Source organism: Neodiprion pinetum, chromosome 5 (assembly GCF_021155775.2).
Source record: "Neodiprion pinetum isolate iyNeoPine1 chromosome 5, iyNeoPine1.2, whole genome shotgun sequence".
In the NCBI taxonomy this organism is placed as follows: Eukaryota; Metazoa; Arthropoda; class Insecta; order Hymenoptera; family Diprionidae; genus Neodiprion; species Neodiprion pinetum.
The window spans coordinates 6,939,683-6,958,956 of NC_060236.1; the positions used below are offsets into that span (position 1 = coordinate 6,939,683).

General features: G+C 36.3%; 2 protein-coding genes across 5 annotated transcripts; one reads left to right on the top strand and one right to left on the bottom strand.

Annotated features, from left to right (window-relative positions):
- Positions 1–1,421: 1,421 nt before the first annotated feature.
- LOC124219843 (protein C10) lies at positions 1,422–2,840 on the bottom strand. Of its 2 annotated transcripts, XM_046628019.2 has the most exons (4): positions 2,673–2,840; positions 2,291–2,465; positions 1,955–2,131; positions 1,422–1,852 (listed from the first exon to the last, which is right to left on the bottom strand). In XM_046628019.2, the coding sequence occupies exons 2-4, from the start codon at positions 2,328–2,330 to the stop codon at positions 1,719–1,721; spliced, it is 351 nt and encodes a 116-aa protein (XP_046483975.1). In that variant the 5' UTR covers positions 2,331–2,465; positions 2,673–2,840; the 3' UTR covers positions 1,422–1,718. The 2 variants fall into 2 exon arrangements, with proteins under 2 accessions (XP_046483975.1, XP_046483974.1); XM_046628018.2 differs by lacking the exon at positions 2,673–2,840 and having other exon boundaries at positions 2,291–2,615.
- Positions 2,841–2,879: 39 nt separating this feature from the next.
- On the top strand, positions 2,880–19,177 carry LOC124219835 (poly(A)-specific ribonuclease PARN). 3 transcript variants are annotated; one of them, XM_046627998.2, is made up of 12 exons: positions 2,880–3,098; positions 3,667–3,880; positions 4,020–4,295; positions 4,383–4,665; positions 4,793–4,914; positions 4,987–5,213; positions 5,365–5,434; positions 5,537–5,592; positions 5,670–5,756; positions 5,870–6,074; positions 14,651–14,745; positions 15,115–18,390. In XM_046627998.2, the coding sequence occupies exons 1-12, from the start codon at positions 3,080–3,082 to the stop codon at positions 15,807–15,809; spliced, it is 2,349 nt and encodes a 782-aa protein (XP_046483954.1). In that variant the 5' UTR covers positions 2,880–3,079; the 3' UTR covers positions 15,810–18,390. The 3 variants fall into 3 exon arrangements, with proteins under 3 accessions (XP_046483954.1, XP_046483956.1, XP_046483955.1); XM_046628000.2 differs by lacking the exon at positions 15,115–18,390 and adding an exon at positions 18,802–19,177 and having other exon boundaries at positions 2,888–3,098; XM_046627999.2 differs by lacking the exon at positions 2,880–3,098 and adding an exon at positions 3,165–3,378.
- Positions 19,178–19,274: the final 97 nt, after the last annotated feature.

Sequence of the window (19,274 nt, forward strand, 5' to 3'; positions counted from 1 at the left end):
TCGAAAAATTAACGACGGAGCCAGGAATCGAACCTGGTATCTAGCGATGCTTTACCGGAGCCTTACTCCACTAGACCACCTAGCCCCCAAGGGCGGCTAGGTGGTCTAGTGGAGTAAGGCTCCGGTAAAGCATCGCTAGATACCAGGTTCGATTCCTGGCTCCGTCGTTAATTTTTCGAATTTACCAGTAGTTCAAAAATTATATACGTTTCACAAAATGAAAATTACCTCGTGATTAATATTAATGTTGATGATGCATATCCGCATTTCAATATTAGACGGTCATTGACTGTCTTACGAGCTTCGCACCAAGAAGCGTAAGATACCAAAATGTAAACACTTACAGACATTCTTACAAATGTGCTCGAAGAGGAAGAACACTTTCTATATTCACACGTTCTTATACTATGCCTTCGAAATCTTATTCCTATGTCAGTTCATTGCTTCAATATGATTCGTTTGATCACTCATCTGGTTTACTGTAAAGCAGTAATTCAACTGGGCTCAATCTATCATTGGAGCTTGCTGCAATTCAACCTGTATAGGTAAAGATTTGAGTGTAAAAATGCAAATAATAATTGTAGTGTTTCATATTTGATGTTTACATCAAATATGAACTACCGATGAAGTTTAATTCACTAAAAATATATCATAAATTTAAATACGAACACAGTGTTTACTATACGTCCGAATATGCAAATCATACAGTGGAAGGTGTTTCATCATACTGCCCAACGTTCATTGTAGATTCGAAGACTAAACGGACGATTCTAAATAATAATAAAAAAAAAAAAAAACTACGAATCATTGGTTGAAAATGCAATAAAGTAAATTAATCACGGTTTACCAATTCCTAAAGCTAACCACTACTATGTTGTTTAAGTGTATATTTGGATTTTTGCATGTACAGATAGCTAAGGGTATTCTGTGCGTTACAATCTAATTTAACTTTAAGCGGCTCGTCATTTATGAATGTACTGTTTTGATAAAACCGTTTTGAAATACTTTTATAACACCCAGTGAACTGTGTAACGGTCGAAAATAGATTTTCTCTTGTGATTTGATTGGAATTAATCATTTAATTATTAGCAATGTCGGATTCACAGACGCTTGTTTGTATTTTCTGTAAGTAAAGTTAAGTTTATTTGGAGTCTATCAATAACATAACTTCAGATCGCTTGTAGGAATGTTTCTAAATATAATTAAACAAAAACAGACTTGAACAGATAGCTTATGTATATTTTTTCATCCAAATTGATAGTCGTCGAATTGATGTTGTAAAAATGTTTCGTCTAGTATAAATTAAAATATTCAGTGAAGTTACTCAGACTTAAAAAAATGTAGAGATAAGTTTGCGGATTCCATTTTAGAAATGAACAATATTTTCTTTATCAGGTTCTTCAACCGGAAACAATTATAAATCTGATGAAAAGTAATTTATTAAGTTATACTTGTACGATACAATACAATTCTACATTTGTGAAAAAGAAAATGTAATAATTTATACTTAACAATATGAATAGGGGATCCCACAAAAACTTGCCTTAAAATTAATAAATGCTTTATACATGTATATTATAAATAGTTCTATAATTATAATCCGTTCCTAGTTAATATGTATCTATAATATAATTTGATTAATAATTGCGAATACCAAATACCTTCCTGTGAATTTTATCAGCGAATACTTTTGGTATTTAAAAATATGAAAGATAATTTTAAAGCGATGCCTCTGTTGACGAACTTATAGTTACAGGTGGTAAAAAATATGCACGAACTTGACCATGAAGCTGCGCAATCTCAGGATCATCGCGTTCGAGGGTCCTAATGAATTGCGCAAATTGTACGGTACCTGTAACAAAAGCTGAGCTTATTACTGAACGAAACACTTCAAAATTAATATGTTTCTTTGATTGGTTCGGACTGCGTAGGGTAAGAGGTACTTATACCTGACCTTCTCTTCCTTCGGGGAAACCGTAATTTTTAATAACATCCATTTGAATTTGCGTGACAATTGGAAAAACAAACTGCATCATCTTCAGCATTTCGTTCCCAGAATTTTCTTTAGCTTCGGTTATTTTTTGTACATTGTCTGGTGAATTCAACGCCGCAAGAATATCTGTTAATGCAGCTAAATAACGTAAAGAAATTAGGATTCACAAATTTTCATGACTAAATATTCGATTATTTCTACTTGTTTCTGAGAAGTAAAATTTGGCTATTTTACATATTTCATAGGTTATATGTTCGACCCAATGTGTATTACATTACATTGTATAAAAATTAATACCTTTTGCTGTTTCAGAGGTAAACTGTGTAAGCGATGCCATATAGAATTATTTATAACCAATTTGTACGTTGTTAAAGGAATTATTGAAAGGTGGGTTCTCTGGTCACCGGGCTTGGATAATGGGATTGACAGTAACTCGGTCGTCGATGAGGCGCGAAATTTCAAACTGTCAACTCTAAAAAAGTAAATTACATTACTTCATTATAAGTACGCACTATATTCTTTGTTTCGATTAAATTTTATGGCGGTATATTGTTGATGAAATCGTGTACAAAAATTGGCAAAGTCGAAAAAATATTTCAGCGGTTTCACAGAGATGCCGCTCCGTTATGACTCATCGCATTAAAATGATTAGCCAATGAAATAGTTTCGATCGAGTTACCGTTGTAGGTATTTATCTGGTTATCTATTCCAGTAACAGGCCTATTTTTGTTGACACATGAAATTCAAGAGAATTATAGGTATGAAGGTAAGAAAACTTTTATTAACTTTATGATAACAACAAGACATTATATTTGAACTGTGCGCCGGATCGAGATTGCTGACACAGGCATCTGTGTGCCAGTTTCTCCCACGCTTACTACCAGAGTCAAATGAAGGCTAAGATTTCCACAGCGTGTAGGTGGTGTTTTCGTCTGTCGGATAAATGTGTGGTGGCCGACATTCCAATCATTCCATGCTGCCGTTTTCTGCTGATCACTGACTGTGTGGGTTTGTAGGTGTCTCCACCGAGGCAACCGTAATCCGTATAACTGAGTACATAAACAACCGTAGCGAATAATACGTAGGATGGAGGTAACACGCGCAAGTGAGTACTTATCACGTTAATAATGATTAACTGACCTCTACGCGGTTGGCAGAGTAATCGTATTGTCAGTACGAAAATTATTGACGGTGAATTTTTCCTAGTGTAAAATTACGCATTGCATAAATCGCACGGCGATATCATGGTCGGATTTTAGGTTATAAACTAGGGCACATGTCAAAATAAATAGTGTCAACAAAATAACTTGGGACGCCTACTGCTCGTGCAAATCACAAATTCATGAATGAAAGTTGAATTTCTCTCGAGAACCGTAACAATGATGGTACGATCATTACTGCGAGACCGTTTAATAACAGCTATTCCTATTTATATTTTTTTAGGTCAACCTACATGTAACGTGTATAATTTATGAGTATGTACTGTTATTTTCACTAGATTATAACCACTTGATTCAGTTCCTCGTTTGCCGATTCAATTTACCAATGAAAGTATCTCCGTTGAAGTTGTATTGTTGAGACTGAATTGATGTATTATATGTTCTCTGTGAATGTAATTTAGCCCGAAATTTTTGTTGAACAAATTACTTATATTTCTTTTGTTTATTCATCAGATTTTCAGAATGTTCTTGATGATTTGGACAGCGTTATTGAAAATGCATCCTTCTTAGCTATCGATGGAGAGTTTACAGGATTAAATTCTGGACCTGATACCAGCGCCTTTGACACACCTGCTCAGTACTATGCCAAGCTTAGATCAGGATCGATGGACTTTTTGCTAGTACAATTTGGATTGTCCATTTTTACTTATGACGCAGATAAAAAGAAGTATGTTTCAATATTTTATAAGGCATTTGATTATTGTTTTTATCTTATACATGACTATTATACATTGATAATGATTGTGTGCATTTGAAGAGCATCAAATTCAGCACTGATTGCTAATTGTCATTATTTTTTGTCATAGATACATTCAGCAATCGTACAATTTTTATGTATTTCCAAGACCTTTGAATCGTGCAGCTCCTGACTGTCGATTCATGTGCCAGGCATCTTCTATGTCGTTTCTTGCTGATCGAGGATTTGATTTCAACAAACTGTTCAATAAGGGTATACCTTATTTGACTAGCGCCGAGGAAGAGAAACTTGGTAAAAAACTTGAAGAGAGGCAAAAAGCCAGGGACGATGGTCTTGAATTGATTCCCATCCCAGATGATGACAGGCCGCAAATTGAGGAAATATGGTAATTTATAGTACTGCAATTGTAATGATATTTTTATTTGAATATTGAATTTTCGACTCTTTCTTAATTCATTCCTTCGACTTACAGCACCCGAATCAATGATTTTTACAACTCAGAGGCAGAAGAGTTGACAATTGATAGGTGCAACGCATTCATCAGGAGGATTATACATCAGGAAGCAAGAATGCGATGGCCAAACAAGCTCAGGTTAGAGGGCAAAACAGATAGTAGTGGACAATGGTTGGTTGTGCAAAAAATGGGAAGTAAAGAAGAGGAAGAAAAGAAGGAGGTGGAACGGAAAGAGAAGGAACAAAATGATATCAAACAAGCAGTGGGCTTGAGTGCTTTGTTGAGAAAAATTTCCGATTCTGTAAGTTCAAAAAGTATATACATAAAATTAAAATATTCTCTCATTTCTTGTACATGTTTGAAAAACCGTATTGTTGTACAAACAGTGCATAAAACTTAACTTACTTGACCGTTTGACTTTTTTATAGGGGAAACTGATTGTTGGTCACAATATGTTGCTAGATCTCTGCCACATAGTCCATCAGTTTTTCTCAACCCTTCCAGAAAGTTATCATGAATTCAAATCGCTTGTTCACTGCCTGTTTCCAAAGTGAGTAAAGTCTGTTATATAATTATGTCAAGCTCGAGATGCAAATTTTACAACATGCACTTTGGCTCGCAGGTTATTGGACACTAAAATAATGTGTCAGTCATCACAATTCAAAGAAAGCATTCCATGTTCGGTATTGAACGCTTTACACGAAACTGTGAGCAAATCGCCCTACTGTATACCAGAAGTGGATGTCGTTCCAGATCGCAGTTACACCTCTTCAGTCGAGAAGTATCACGAAGCTGGCTACGATGCTTATATAACTGGATTGTGCTTTATTTCGCTGTCCAATTACCTAGGTAAAATGTAGTCAAGCGTTTTTTTCACTTCTTATCATACTAGTATCAGCAAACCATTCATTTTTCGAATAGTCTGTGAAATTGATTATGTTTCTTCAGCAAAATGGTAATATACAGTCACCTTATCGATCCATTTTCATCTGTTTCGTAGGCACGTTACAGACTCCCGAGATTTCCGTTGTGCTGCCGGACTCGCCTCTGTTGAATCCGTTCATAAACAAGTAAGTATTTGATGTATTTAATGATATTTTGGCTATGATTAAGGTCAAGGGTTAAATATCAAGGTCTAAACGTGTTTTTGTTTTTTTTTTTTTTAATTTCAGGCTGCTCATAACAAGGTTAAAGGATTTCCCTTATATAGACTTGACTGGAAAAGATCGTAAGTATTTTTAACCCTAACGTCCTACTTGGATCGTAATTCTTGCGTTTTGTTCACAACTTTGATAAAATTTACAGCCAATCCACGGAGAGACCATGTTTTCCATATTACTTTCCCAAAAGAATGGAAACTCAGCGACATCTCTCAGCTGTTTAGCCCTTTCGGTGAGTAGAGTTTGAAATCTTTATAATATTCATCTACGAAAACGATGGTATATTGTATTTTGAAATTGATTGTTTTTATTAAGTGTTAATTGACAAAATTCGGATGATTTCAGGTGGCATCTACGTGTCTTGGTTGACAGACACAACGGCCTACGTTGGTTTAAATCGACGAGATCAGTCCAGCGCGGTGAATAAACACAATTTCGCGAATCAAAATATACGGCTGCAAAAATACGCGGAGCATCAGGCTTTGATTGAAGGTAAAAACCATAGCCCCGCCCACCAAGGTGACCGAAAACGGAAGCTCTCGTCGTCTGAGTGAGTAACTAATTGTGAAAAAACATAATAAGTTGCAATCCTTTTATTTTCGATGCTAGGCCGATGAGCTCCTTGTCGTAGTTTTCTACATGAATTTTTTGCTTTGGTAAGCTCAAGTTTGTCCTGAAGTAAGGCTCAGATTCAAATCAGGCCATTTAGTTTATTCGACTGTTATTGATTTATAATTAGTCAACGCGCACGAAATATTTCGCACGGTAGCGAATGCTTCGCAATTTTAAAGGGGTTATTATTCATACTATTATATAACCCGTAAATCGTCTTTCAAGCATAATTATGACTATAAAAGGATACAAAACGCAACAATAATGGCATATTATTCGGCAAATTTACGACTTGGAAAACAATTGTGTCAGATTGGTACTCCAAACATAATAAATTTATGAAAACAATATGGATTGTTACATATTATAGCAATTTGGAATTCTGTCTCGGGAGCGAAAAGACTTTTAACTCATCTTTCCTCCTATCAGATTTTCATAACTCCAATTTTAGGGATTATTTTTAAAAACTCGATGATTTACTGAACTTGAACAGTCTGGCACTGCAATGATGAAAACACAAAAAATCTTCCCTGATCGGGAAAATCAGAAGCGATTCTTAGATTTTTTAACTTTCTCTTCTCCTTTTCCTACAATTTTACTAATTTCTCGATTTATCGTTAATTCAGGGTTTACACAGATAGGGAAAACCGGGCAAACTCAGGGAATTTTTTACAGCAGGGAAAAGACAGGGAAGTTCGAAAATAAGACTGGAATTTTGAGTCTGTCGAAGAAATAAACTCGTTCTTGTGCAAATTACTATTGATCTTAAGACGAAGCAAAAATGCAGTCGAAATTATGTTTCGTTGAACCACTTCATACATTCTATCTATATTGCTTAATAGCAAACCTTGTTTCGTTTTTTTTCATGTTGAAAATCGCATTCTGTTGTTTGTAAATAGATAGTTAGTACGATAGTTGGTAGGTAATATTGAAGGTATTAGTATTAATGTTAAAAAAAATTATCATTAATCAGTGGCATATTTCTTGAAAGTTTACTGGAAAAATGGTATCTTCATGATGAATTTCTGGAAAAGTCAGGGAATTTCAGATTCCACAAAGCGGTATGTTTTTTGTATTTAGTTTTTTTCTTCTTAAATTCTGATGTACGGAGTGGTTGCTCATGAAGTAAATTCATTTCTGTAATGTAACTTTTACTGTTTTAAAATTTGAAATTATTGCTCGCTGTACTGCGTTTGCTAAAATTTGTGATCCGCTTTATGCGCTTGGTATTTACGAAAGTGCACTGTAATATAACTCCTCTTTCGTCGGTTTGAATATACACAAGTTGTGCAACGATGGAATTTCTCACCCTCTCAAGTACGCTGGGCATGTATATGTAGAAGCATTCAAAGACGCATACAAGTTTCGTTGGGATTCGTGTAACGTTAAATTGTTGGTACATACAGGTATAGTTGAGGAGGTGTGCAGCTGCCGCGCGCGAAAACATAGGCCAAATACAGAATCGAATAAACATGACAGCCTATAGTCGAGGCTGCAGTTCAGCAGTGAAACTCGGTTTGCCTACGTACCACACCTACCTGTGTTACCTGTGGCATGTGTGTGTCGGGGTGTAGGTACATTTGGCCGCACTGATTCTGAGACGGTTAATGTTTTTTCGTCGCGCTGTTACGTTGGCAATGCAGAATCAGCCCGCAGCGCCATCGTTGGCCGGGCACGAAACAGGCTCAATCTTTGTAAACACAACATGATCCGTGACCGTCGAATCTAACCCAAAAATACAAAATGGGTATGGAGGATATGGATTTTCAAATGAAAAAGCGCTCATAAGCAATAAGGGAAAGACTCTGATTGGCGCTTTGTGGAACTTCCGCTGCAGCAACGCCATCTTTATTTCCCTCTACTTTACGGACACTTTCTATACACGGAGATAGTCCACCTTGCTATATAATAGGTCCATGACCTCTACCCTCCATAGTCATGGGTTATATTACGTTTACAAAGATGCGGCCTGTTTCGTGGTCGGCCGGCGGTGGCGCTGCGGGCGGTTTTTGAATAATCGGTATTCCCAACGGAACAGAATCATCGAAAAAATTAACTGCTACAGAATCATGGCAGCCAAGTGTACATATTCCGCGTGCGAAACTGAAGTTTGCAATCTGTTTCTGCGGAGAACGGACTACTCAAAGAATCCCTCGGTAAGAAGAACCCCGGTTAACGTCAAGTGGTAGGATAAGTTATATGGCATCCTGATAATTTGCATAGAACTTTGTTTCGCTCTAACGTTTGATTCATGGCAGTTGTATTTTCTCGGTATCACCTTGCCCACTTCTCGCGCCCTTCTTGCAGAATCATCCACGCTTCGAAAACTCCCGGAAACAAACCCAAATCAATCATCAAACTCGTTTCAAATCTATTTCTTTCCAAAACAACTAACGACGAATTTTGAGGTTATTTTTTCCCACTCTCAAATATGTCCGTAAATCATCACGCAATTTTGAAAAAGTTAAAGAAATGAAACCGCGGAGGGCTAAAAAGAAGTTGTACCGTGTGCCGTCTTCTTATTAGATTAATAAGCGTTATTATCTCGGTTCGATTTTCTCAAATTACTGATCACCGCTCGTACAAGCGGGTATGTGCAGTTTATAATAATTGTCATAATTCTTATGCCACTCGCGTGTGGCAATATTTTCTTGACGCCTGTCTGAATGACTGGATCTGTCGGCACCTGGAGCAAATTCAAACGTCCTTTTATAGTAACGGGTTTGAGTTGCGTTCGATACTTTTCATTGGTAAAAATAGTACGGAAGAATGACGATAATTGATTGCGGGTGTATAAGAAATTCGAAAAATGAGACATTGACTTTAACGGATCAAGCTCACTTATGATTTTTCGTTAACTTTTCGTCGACACGTTTTTTAAATAATTTTTTTCCATCCCTTTACTTCTTTCCATGCCTCGAATCAAGGTTTCAACGATTTTTCATCGATCTATTTTCGTAAAATTTCTCTGCTGATAAACTATACGTTATATATATACATATACAGACTCCTTTTCGCTCCGATTTGATCCTTCGTTCAGATATTTTCCTGCGCTGTGGAGTAAGACGAGTTTTAAAAATAACGACATATACCGAGCATGGCAATATTCAGATGGCAGAGATGCGAAGGTATGATTTCTGCCCGCCGTCCCGGGCGCTTATACATATATCGAACGGAGGCGCACTCCACTTATCGCTATCCTTTCCTTATTAAACCAATTAATACACCGACAGCGCGACGCGGCAATACTTGTATATTATATCTCAATATATATGTATACACATATACTTGCCCTCGGGCCGTTCGGTTTTCTGCTCTGTATCCCTTTTTCCTATCCTTTATTCAACGTATCGATCTGACGCTGGCTTTGATTATAAGGGAACTGACATACCGATCAGTCAGCTTTGACAAATCGGAGAAAATACAAGTGGCAAATCCGAACACGTTCGTTCGGTATAATCATTGCGGATTTTTTGCGGCGAAGAAGACGATAAAGGGGGGGAGACGACCCAGAAAGTATAATATAATAATCACTGTCACGTTGCTTGTAGATATATAGGTATAACTTCTTTTAAATCAATCGATCGGTTATCAATTAACTTACCAATTCGATCGTGCATGAAAAAGTATAAATTAAGTGGTATATACCTTTATTGTAAAGCTTTAATAACGTGTGTCTATAAACAATGTCCCGGAATGATAATCTCCTGTTCAAATCTCCCGGAACAAATCCCCAGAGGCCAAAAAGATACGCGACCTCGAAGAAAAGTATTGGTGATACATTGCGTACGTTTGTATCTTATACATGTTTATATATATAACGCGATGCTGCATTGCACTGCATGCAGACTGCAGACTGCACATCGCGTTCTACTGCAGGTATTAATGAGCCGCCTACGCTCGCTACCAATTACTATGCTTGTAACTCGTAACTCCTTCGACTGGTAACTGTAACTGCTAATCTCTCTCATTGTTTTCCATATACACGCGGCATTTTTTATACACCGGACTAATCCCTCAGCCCTTAAGGCGGTCTTATTATTATACACCAATCGAATAAAACAAATATGCAAATTGTGTTTTACAGCGGGTGTGTAACAGTCGGGTTTATTTTTATTTATTGATATTTTATTTTGTTTTTTTTCCTTCTCTTTTCTTTCAATCTCTTCTCGACGGCACGTTTGCCGATGGAGAATGCAAAGCAGTCCTGCAGTGGGTGCAGAATATACGTACCTCGGTTTATATTACATACATATATACCACATATATGCGCGCGCGCGCGCGCGTGTGTGTGTGTGTGTGTGTGTGTGTGTGTGTGTGTGTGTGTAAAAGTCTGTACCTCACCTGCAGCTTGAAATGAAAAATACGAAGCGTGTAGAACTCATTACCGGCCTCCGGAGTACCGGAGGGCGTAGTCTCGATGGTGCCGGAGCTCCCAGAGCGGATATGAAACAGATGCTGTACATGATAGAAACGGGAGGAAACTAGGGAACGCGTATTATGTATGGAAATCGCGAAGCTTGCTAGTTCGCATCCTCATATGCCACGCATCTTACATCTTGCATGTTTTTGCCGGGAAGACGCCTCTCGGAGATTCTACGCATTGCCTGCAGCTCCGCTCTTTCGTATTCACAACGCTCGCAGCTCTTGTCTAATCTTATCTTTTCCGATCTTCGCGTTACGGTCGCGCGATTATCGCCGTAATACTCTTCACCTCCCTGAAGCTAATTTCTCTGACATTGTTTAATATCCGACCAATATTATCGTTGTGTGAGTAATTGTAATATTTACGAAAGTTTTATAATTTATCTGATATGTATGCTAGTCGGGTAGAATTGATTTTTTTTTTATCAAGTTTTTAGCGTTCAAGAAATTGCCTGTGTTTTCTTATTCATGGATGTCAGTGATCAATTGTTTTGTCCGACGATATTGCGAGAACGAGTTACCGGATTTCAATGATTTTCGTTTCAATCGACGCGGCTTTTCCAAACTTTGAACTTATTCAGTGCTTTTTGAATTATTTGAATAACGAAATTCCAAAAAATGAAATGAAAATTATGATGTCTTGAGAATGGCTGATTGGATTTGAATGGAAATTGGTACCGTGAGGTTTTTTGAGCGGCTAATCACGAATCTGAGATCGGATTCACATGATCCAAAATGGCGAATCCCGTTATTAGGAATTCGAGGTTTCGGATTGGAGGAAAATTCCTTACAGTTATTCTGAATAAAAAAGTTATATCTTAAAAACGAGTGCAATCCATTCACGTGCTTCAAATTTGCAGAGATTATTCTTGAATAGTTGATTCTATTTGCCACAATCCCACTTATTTTTATTCATCAATTTCGGTTGTTGAATAAAAAAACGTTGTTAATTTTCCTTGAAAAATCAAATTTCAATTCCAAACAGTGATCTGATTTGTCGTACGTTGTTAAAAAAAAAACAAAAAATTTAATCGTGGTGAAAAGGATAAACTATCTACAAATGCTGTCTCGGGTCTCCAAATTTAAAGCAAATCGTTTGAAACACTTAATGAATTCCAATTAAAATGAAATCTGAATGAAGCGCGATCTGCATACTTTCGAGAAAAAAAAATAAAAATCGTGATCGAATTGAACAATTTCATGTCGAGATATAAATGCCGGAATTTCAGCTACTTTTCCATCCGTTCATACTTTTATACATGACAATGTATCACCCTGAATTCGTTTCTGCCAATATAGATACCGTATCGTATAGATGAAAATTCACTTTTTGTAATAATAAACTAGGTGCAAGTGATCTCCAAAATTTCAAGCTCAAACGACGACCCTATAATAAAATAACTCAAAGACCGCACACCGACAAGTTTCCTCGTCGCGAGCCAATGAGAAAAAGAATCGACTAGATCGAAAAAAGCCTATTGCCTCACCCTACGGCTACACTAACTGAGAAAATGAGACGAAAAAGTTTTAAGAACAGACCGTAATAAACGTGTAACAAAAATCACAATCTCTATACTTGTATTACACAGCTCTTTATATTCTTTCGCCTGGTCGCTCAGCATCGCTAAACTTTTTGCACGCACACGGCTGTGAGCATGTTACGTATGTATGCAATGCATGTACATATGCGTACACGTGTACACGTACCTACCTACGTATAGAGTAACGAAGCGATGCCAAGTAGATTTAGATTGCGGATATTAGTGTATAAGTAACCACGGCAAATATCCCGGGCCGTGCGTGCGTGCATGCATGCATGCATGCATGCATGCATACGGAAAGTGCATCGTACGGTGTGCACGGTGATACGCCTTTAGGCATATGGCGTAGTATTGCGGAGAACAAGAAACTCGAGATCGCAACTCACCGCCGGCGTATAAATGCAACGCGTTAGCAGACCAGTATCGAGATGCTGCGGGGAGGTGAAAAACGATTTACATATTACCAATACCAGACTCCACGCGTAGCTACACCTGGCTATCTGTACTTTGCGATTATAAATTACATCCCGGGGTAACTAATTTTTCGAAAAACTGAGGCGTTTGGAGTTCCCTTGCTCGCTCGCTTGCTTGCAGCAACTCGGACGTCCGAGTATTTACTACTTGCTTACCGCCTTTGCCGGTCTCTCATCGTCAGCGAACCCGCAATTCTCTGCGGATATGCTGTAGACGAGGAAAACGCCGATATTCGAAAAACATTAAGGATCACTTGCGCAGTGAACGAGTAAAATGAATTACGTGACGTGATGTTCGAGAGAAGAGAAATAATTCCTCATTGTTATGTGATTGATTTGAGAAAACGAGCGGCTTTGGGCTGGCCGTCAGAAAAAATATTAATATCCAATTCTGAATTCGAACAAAAAATTCCGCTTCGTGGTTAACGATTTAAAAGCTTTCAGGTATCGTATTACATGAAAATGTTGAATTTTTTTTTTATTTTAAACCACTGTAATGGATACAACGTTACAAATTTTGGAAATCTGACCTTGGATTCGTTATCGGTGATCCAAAAAACCCCCACCTACTAATTTCTACCGACAGCCGAATATTTTTAGATTTTCTTTCATCGTATTAGATTCGCCATTTTGGATTTCGTAAATCTGACCTCAGATTCGTGATTAGCATCCCAACAAACCTTCGCGTACCAATTTACGTCCAAATTCATTCATCCATTCTCAAGATTTCATCATTTTTATTTTATATCTTGGGAATCTTGTTATTCAAATAATTGAAAAAGTACTCTACCGATCAAAGCCAAAATCTAATAAGTTCTAACAATGTTTGAAAAAGCCGCGTCGATCGAGACCAAAATCATTGAGATCCGATAACTCGTTATCGAGACATCGTCACACACACACACACGCACACAGAATGGTTTCAATTTGAAAACGAATGGCGGTGATTCTCTAAACTTTAAAACGTGAAAATCTAGTAAAAACTCGACTTTTCATTTTTGGAGTGATTACAATAACTTCCTTTTTTCTCTGCAAACAGAGAAACGGGCAGTTGGAAAAGTTGCTAATTCAATAAAAATAAAATAAACAACATCTCGACTAGTTTTCCGAACTCTCGAATCGAACGAATCGAGTTTAACGAATGCACGACGTACCGTAAACCGACAGGGAATGGGCAACGGCGTGTAATCCGTAACTTTGTACATATTTTCTAAGGGTACTGTAGTTGTTCAGTTTGTTGAATTATTAACTCCGATATTATTCCTTGTCCTATAGCTGTTGAGATTTATTCGGAGCACGGGTTGACGGTTTCCTAGATGTTGCATCGTCCCGCGGTGCGCTTATGAATATGCAAAATATGATACAAGCATCGCTATATATACACCTAATACGTGTGTACACATGTATGCATATATATATATGTTGCTGAGGTACTCGCAGCCTGCAGCACGGAAACATAGTTAATATGAGTAATCGTTACACGAAGGTCCGCGCACTTCGGTAGGAAATTCAATTTTAACTTTGGTGAAAAATGCTCGACACGCTTAAGGAGAACCATTAGCCTTGCAACTCCTTTGAATATCTTTCAACCGGCTCAAGGATCACCCAGACTGATCCGTTGCGATAAAATGTATTACAGTCACTAAGTTTTACCCTTTTCCAATCCTCGTTTATCTGTAACAACATCTGAAAAGTATGCAGATGCAGATATTTATCGAATATATTTTTAATTTGCGATTCATTTTATGTATGGTTTATGAATACTTTTTCCGTGTGACAATGGGATGAAATTTTGAAGATGAAAAAATTTTTTTTTTTTTTTTTCACCATTTTTTAACCGAATCAGCGCTGCGTATTGTACATGCAAAATTGAAGCACAATTCACAATTCGCAATATATAGATGGGATAAATTGATTGAAAACGGGTTTTCTGGATAAAATGACGGTGCAACTATGATTTGAAATGTTATGAAAAACAAATATTCAAATCACATCAACTTCATTCTTTCCTAAATTCATTTATCTTAAATTTTTCCGATCCAATGTCTGTACTAATTGCGATTCGACCGTTTCAGTAATATTACGGCTACGGAGAATACTGGCAGGAAACCGGAAGTGAACGGCGAACAGGGTCAGACCGTCGACAACGAGGGTTGGGAAACAGCTTCAGGTAATAAAATAATAAACGTACGATCTACGATATCTGAGAAGAATCGTTTTGAACCTGTGAAATCAGGTGCGAATCATTACGCAGCAGCGGTATCGTCAAAAAGTGGCGTAGAATTGGAAATGAAAAAGAGTTGTGAAACGTTGGATAAGCTGAAGAATAACTTGACGACGTCGGAGGGTAAGACGAAGGTGGCCAAAGGAGATCGGGGAAAAACGGTGCGGAAAGTACGGTTAAAGAACGCTTTAAGTTTGCCAAACGATTTCCAAAATTTCAAAACACCATCGAAGAAGAACGTCCCGAAATACACGATACTTCGACGCAGTCCCGGTGAAATTATCGACGTGAAAAATGTCATCCATTTGTTTGCAGACTCGCCGAAGATGTTAAACGAGGATAAAAACGATCGGAAAGATGAGGAGGAGGAGGAGGAGGGGGAGGAGACGGAGGTGAGAAAATCTAATACCGATGCAATCGGCGACGCGGAGAATTCCGCGAGCTTTCTCAAACTTCCGGAATCTGAAGTTGCGAAAAAGCATAGCTTGGCGAGGGCCAAGTCGAATCCGATATGCTGTAGCTACGAGGCGAAGAGTTTACTTGGGGAGAAATTTGACCGTTCGAATAATTCGTGGATAGTGGCGGGGAAGAGGTTTGTTAAATCGCCCGGATCGACTCCGTCGGCAAGTCCGAAGGCGAAGAGATCGCCGAGCAAGAAACAGCACGCCAGGCAGAAACCTTGCTGCGGTGAATTGTCATCTAGTTCAAATTTGACGGGGGTGGAAAAAGTTGACAAGTTCGATAAAGATTCGGTTAACGACGATAGGAATAATTTGGATAAAATATCCAACGACGCGCAAACGGATAACAATCAAAATTTCAGACGGAGAGATCGCAACGCCGTGTCAAATTCGGAATGCGATAAGGTCGAGTTGAAAAAACCGTCGATAAAATTATTAAGAAGCGGCCGCAAACGGTCCGAAAATATAACATCGACCAGAAGTATGCTTATTCGAATCGCCCAGATAGTCTTCGTCCTCCTTCTCATCTACGTTGTTATTAAATTCTGAAAACGAACGTACCTTTTAATATCGCCTGCGTTCACGTATTTAGTTATGCAATACGTACGCACTGGATAAAAAAAGTGTTCATGGTTGAGGTATCGTTAGTTTATCTCGTTGTCGATTAACTAACAGACGCGATACACGGACATTTTTGTTTTTCTAATTTCTTTATTTTATTTTTTTTCTCTTTTAATTTTATTATTCCTCAAATTTTTGAATACTTTTAGCTATACATTTATATTACACACAGTCACACGCACACACACATATATATTACGATAAACTCGACGACAAGTTTGATAAGGTATATAATTCGTTGATAACATTTTTTAGTGTGCTGTTTTTTTTTTCAACGGTTCTTCCATTTTTCCTCTAATTAATGTAGAAAATGACTTGTTTTTTTAATACATCGAACATTATTATACTATGTACACGTCGTGTAAAATAACTTATACATACATATATGTATACTCGATGTTTATTTAACATCATTTTTAAGATTGGATTTACATACCTATACGCACACAGTACACGACGACGAACGTCATTGTACGGTCAAGGATTTATTTATTTATTTTTTTTCCCAGTAAATACAAAATATGTAACGCGTACATATTATAGTGTAAAATCATCGCGAAAAATTGCACAAGATATTTATACACGTGTGTATAAGATTGTAAGCTTACATATGACGTACAAGTGTTAAATCTAAAGCGATAATTATTTATTTCGAACTGTTCGAAAGACTGTTTCTTTTTTCTCTTTTAATATGATTAGTGTTTTTTTTTCGTGTTTTTTTTTTTCAAATTCACACAAAATTGAAACGAGGTGATATACGTATATGTACACTAGAGTGTTTCAAAAAAACCGACTATTTTTGTTTTTTTCGAAGAACATTGAAAAAACTTCCGAGTGTCCCTCAAAAATGACCTCGGTAAAATATGAGCTCTTAATATTTATAAATTTATAAATGCTACAAAACTGACTCATATCGTTGATTAATGAAATTTATTAATTAACATTCCATTGGAAGTCTATATTTTTAATTTTAAAATCAATAATATTGTGTATTTAAGTGATATGAGTCAGTTTTGTAGCATTTATAAATAATTAACATCATTATTTCAAACGGTTCGATGTTTGAGGCCTGATAACTCCGAAACGACTTACCTTACGCAAATCTTTATTCAGACCTTTTTTGTAGAGCGTAAAATTTCCTACAAGAATATATTTTGTTTATGTTCTTCACACTGATTCGTTTTCGAGCAAAAAAATTCTAAATTTGTAAAAAAAATCTTCCCACGTTATTTAAATGGGAAATAGAAAATTGAGAATCGCCACCTCTAAATATCAATATTAAGAGCTCATATTTTACCGAGGTCATTTTTGAGGGACACTCGGAAGATTTTTCAATGTTCTTCGAAAGAAAAAAAAAAATAGTCGGTTTTTTTGAAACACTCTAATGTATACAATTAATAGACTTTTAAGCTCTATCGTAGCACATTCCGTATATAGATGCGATATTCGAATGGATAATTTTTGGGAGAAGAAAAGGAATGTATATTTGATTATCTATCTTATATGCATTGTAGTGATACCACTTGGAAATAACGCGTTTGTTCATTGATATTAATTTTGTTATTTTCAATTAAATGCATCTTTTGAACACGGCCTGTTTAGATTTTATGCTCCATACGTATAAATATGTATGTATGTATGTATGATCAGAGATTACGATGCAATATTGTAGAATATCTCTTTGATAATATTTCAGAATCCAAGGCAAAGAAATATCAGTTTTGTTTTAAAATTACTTTTTACTCTTCATTACTTATTTATTTATTTATTTTTTAATTCCTAATTCTGAATTTTGATGCGATTGCAAAAGTTTAAGGGTTTCAAAGGTTTAGTCTATAGAAATTGTAAATCAGCAAAAGAGTGCTTAAAGATGTACAAATTTTTATTTTTCATTTAGCTTCGCCCTATCAATAATTGTTGATGCTCACTTTTCAGGTTGTTGAATGTAAGGTTGTTGAATTTTTATTTAAAAAATCCTGAACAAGAGCAACGAAATTTACTTCTTGTTACTACTTTTTCCTAAACTTAATTGTAATACTCCGTTATTCATGTAACATGATATGTATGTGATTTTTTTTTTTATCTCACCCATTTCTACGCATTGCCTCAACAATAAACTGGCCTTTCTACACGCCTGAAAATTATTCTCGGCCACCGAAACAAACATGTAATGGAAAAAATTTCATACACATTTGTCGAACGAACGAACAAGTAAAATCCAAAATAAAGAGACTGTATTTTTAGGCCAAAAGTATATTGCAGAAAAGATCTGATTAGATTATATGTAATAATCGATTGAAAACTATTAACGATTTAAGTTAATCGGCATAAATTTTTGTTATAAATTTTTAAGGATAAATTATATGTGATATCACAGATAGATCTGACTAGGTAAGATAATTTGAGGGTATAAATCGACATGGCATAAGAAAAAAAAAAAAATTATTTGCAAGGGTTTGTGTTAAAAAGAATAATATTTATTTTATTGTAAGAGATACGAGCGAGAAAGGGTGGTGATTGTATACATTACGTGATTAACTTAGTAATAATTATATACATTTATTTATAACGCATATATATATATATATATATATATATATATATATATATATATATATATATATATATATATATATATATATATATACACACACACACACACACACACGTATTATATTATATTATATTATACATACATTTTTTTGGCATAAACACACGCGCATATTTATTTAAAAACCTTTTGAAACACTTAAAAAACAAGTATAATATACCTACGAATTTGGAAAAAAAAATATTGTACATATTATAAAAATTCACGTTAATATTATGCATTCATCGAAATCAATTTTTCAAATCGGCAACTAATAAATCTTACGGGTTATGACGTTGCGCATAAACCAATATCTCCTTATTTGCGTAGGTAAACGACGCCGGAACCGGAAGGGGGCTTCAAATTCAGCTGGAAATTCAGGCTCATCCGGAGACATCCGCAAAAAACCATTCGCGGAATTGGAGAGATGGGGGTAGATGAAATTCTGTACAACTTATCGTGTACGTCAATCGCTTTCGGATCTGCAAGTAGTCTCCATGATTTGTCTGTATTTAGTTCAATTTTTATTTTTTTTATTTTTCATTTTCGACTATGGTGTAAAGTGGAGATCACCTACAGGCACATACGCCTCAACGTTTTGAAAATACATTTCATTCTACTGTAAATTCCATACGATTAAACCTTAAACGATGTACAAAAAAGGGAAAGACAGAAGCATGGAATAAATCATGAATATCGGTAATAATGCTTGGCCGTTTTTTAATAGTATATGTAAATTTATTAGGCTTGAAGTTGTAAGACCAACACGTTAGTACAAATCGTTGTACGGAGAATGAGAAAAT

Coding starts and splice junctions, on each gene's coding strand:
- LOC124219843 (XM_046628019.2), bottom strand. CDS start 2,330: ATGGCATCGCTTACACAGTTTACCTCTGAAACAGCAAAAG. Junction 2,132..2,290: donor TACCTCTGAAACAGCAAAAG/GTATTAATTTTT, acceptor TACGTTATTTAG/CTGCATTAACAGATATTCTT. Junction 1,853..1,954: donor TTTCCCCGAAGGAAGAGAAG/GTCAGGTATAAG, acceptor CTTTTGTTACAG/GTACCGTACAATTTGCGCAA.
- LOC124219835 (XM_046627998.2), top strand. Junction 5,757..5,869: donor TCAGCTGTTTAGCCCTTTCG/GTGAGTAGAGTT, acceptor GGATGATTTCAG/GTGGCATCTACGTGTCTTGG. Junction 14,746..15,114: donor GGGTTGGGAAACAGCTTCAG/GTAATAAAATAA, acceptor ATTTGTTTGCAG/ACTCGCCGAAGATGTTAAAC.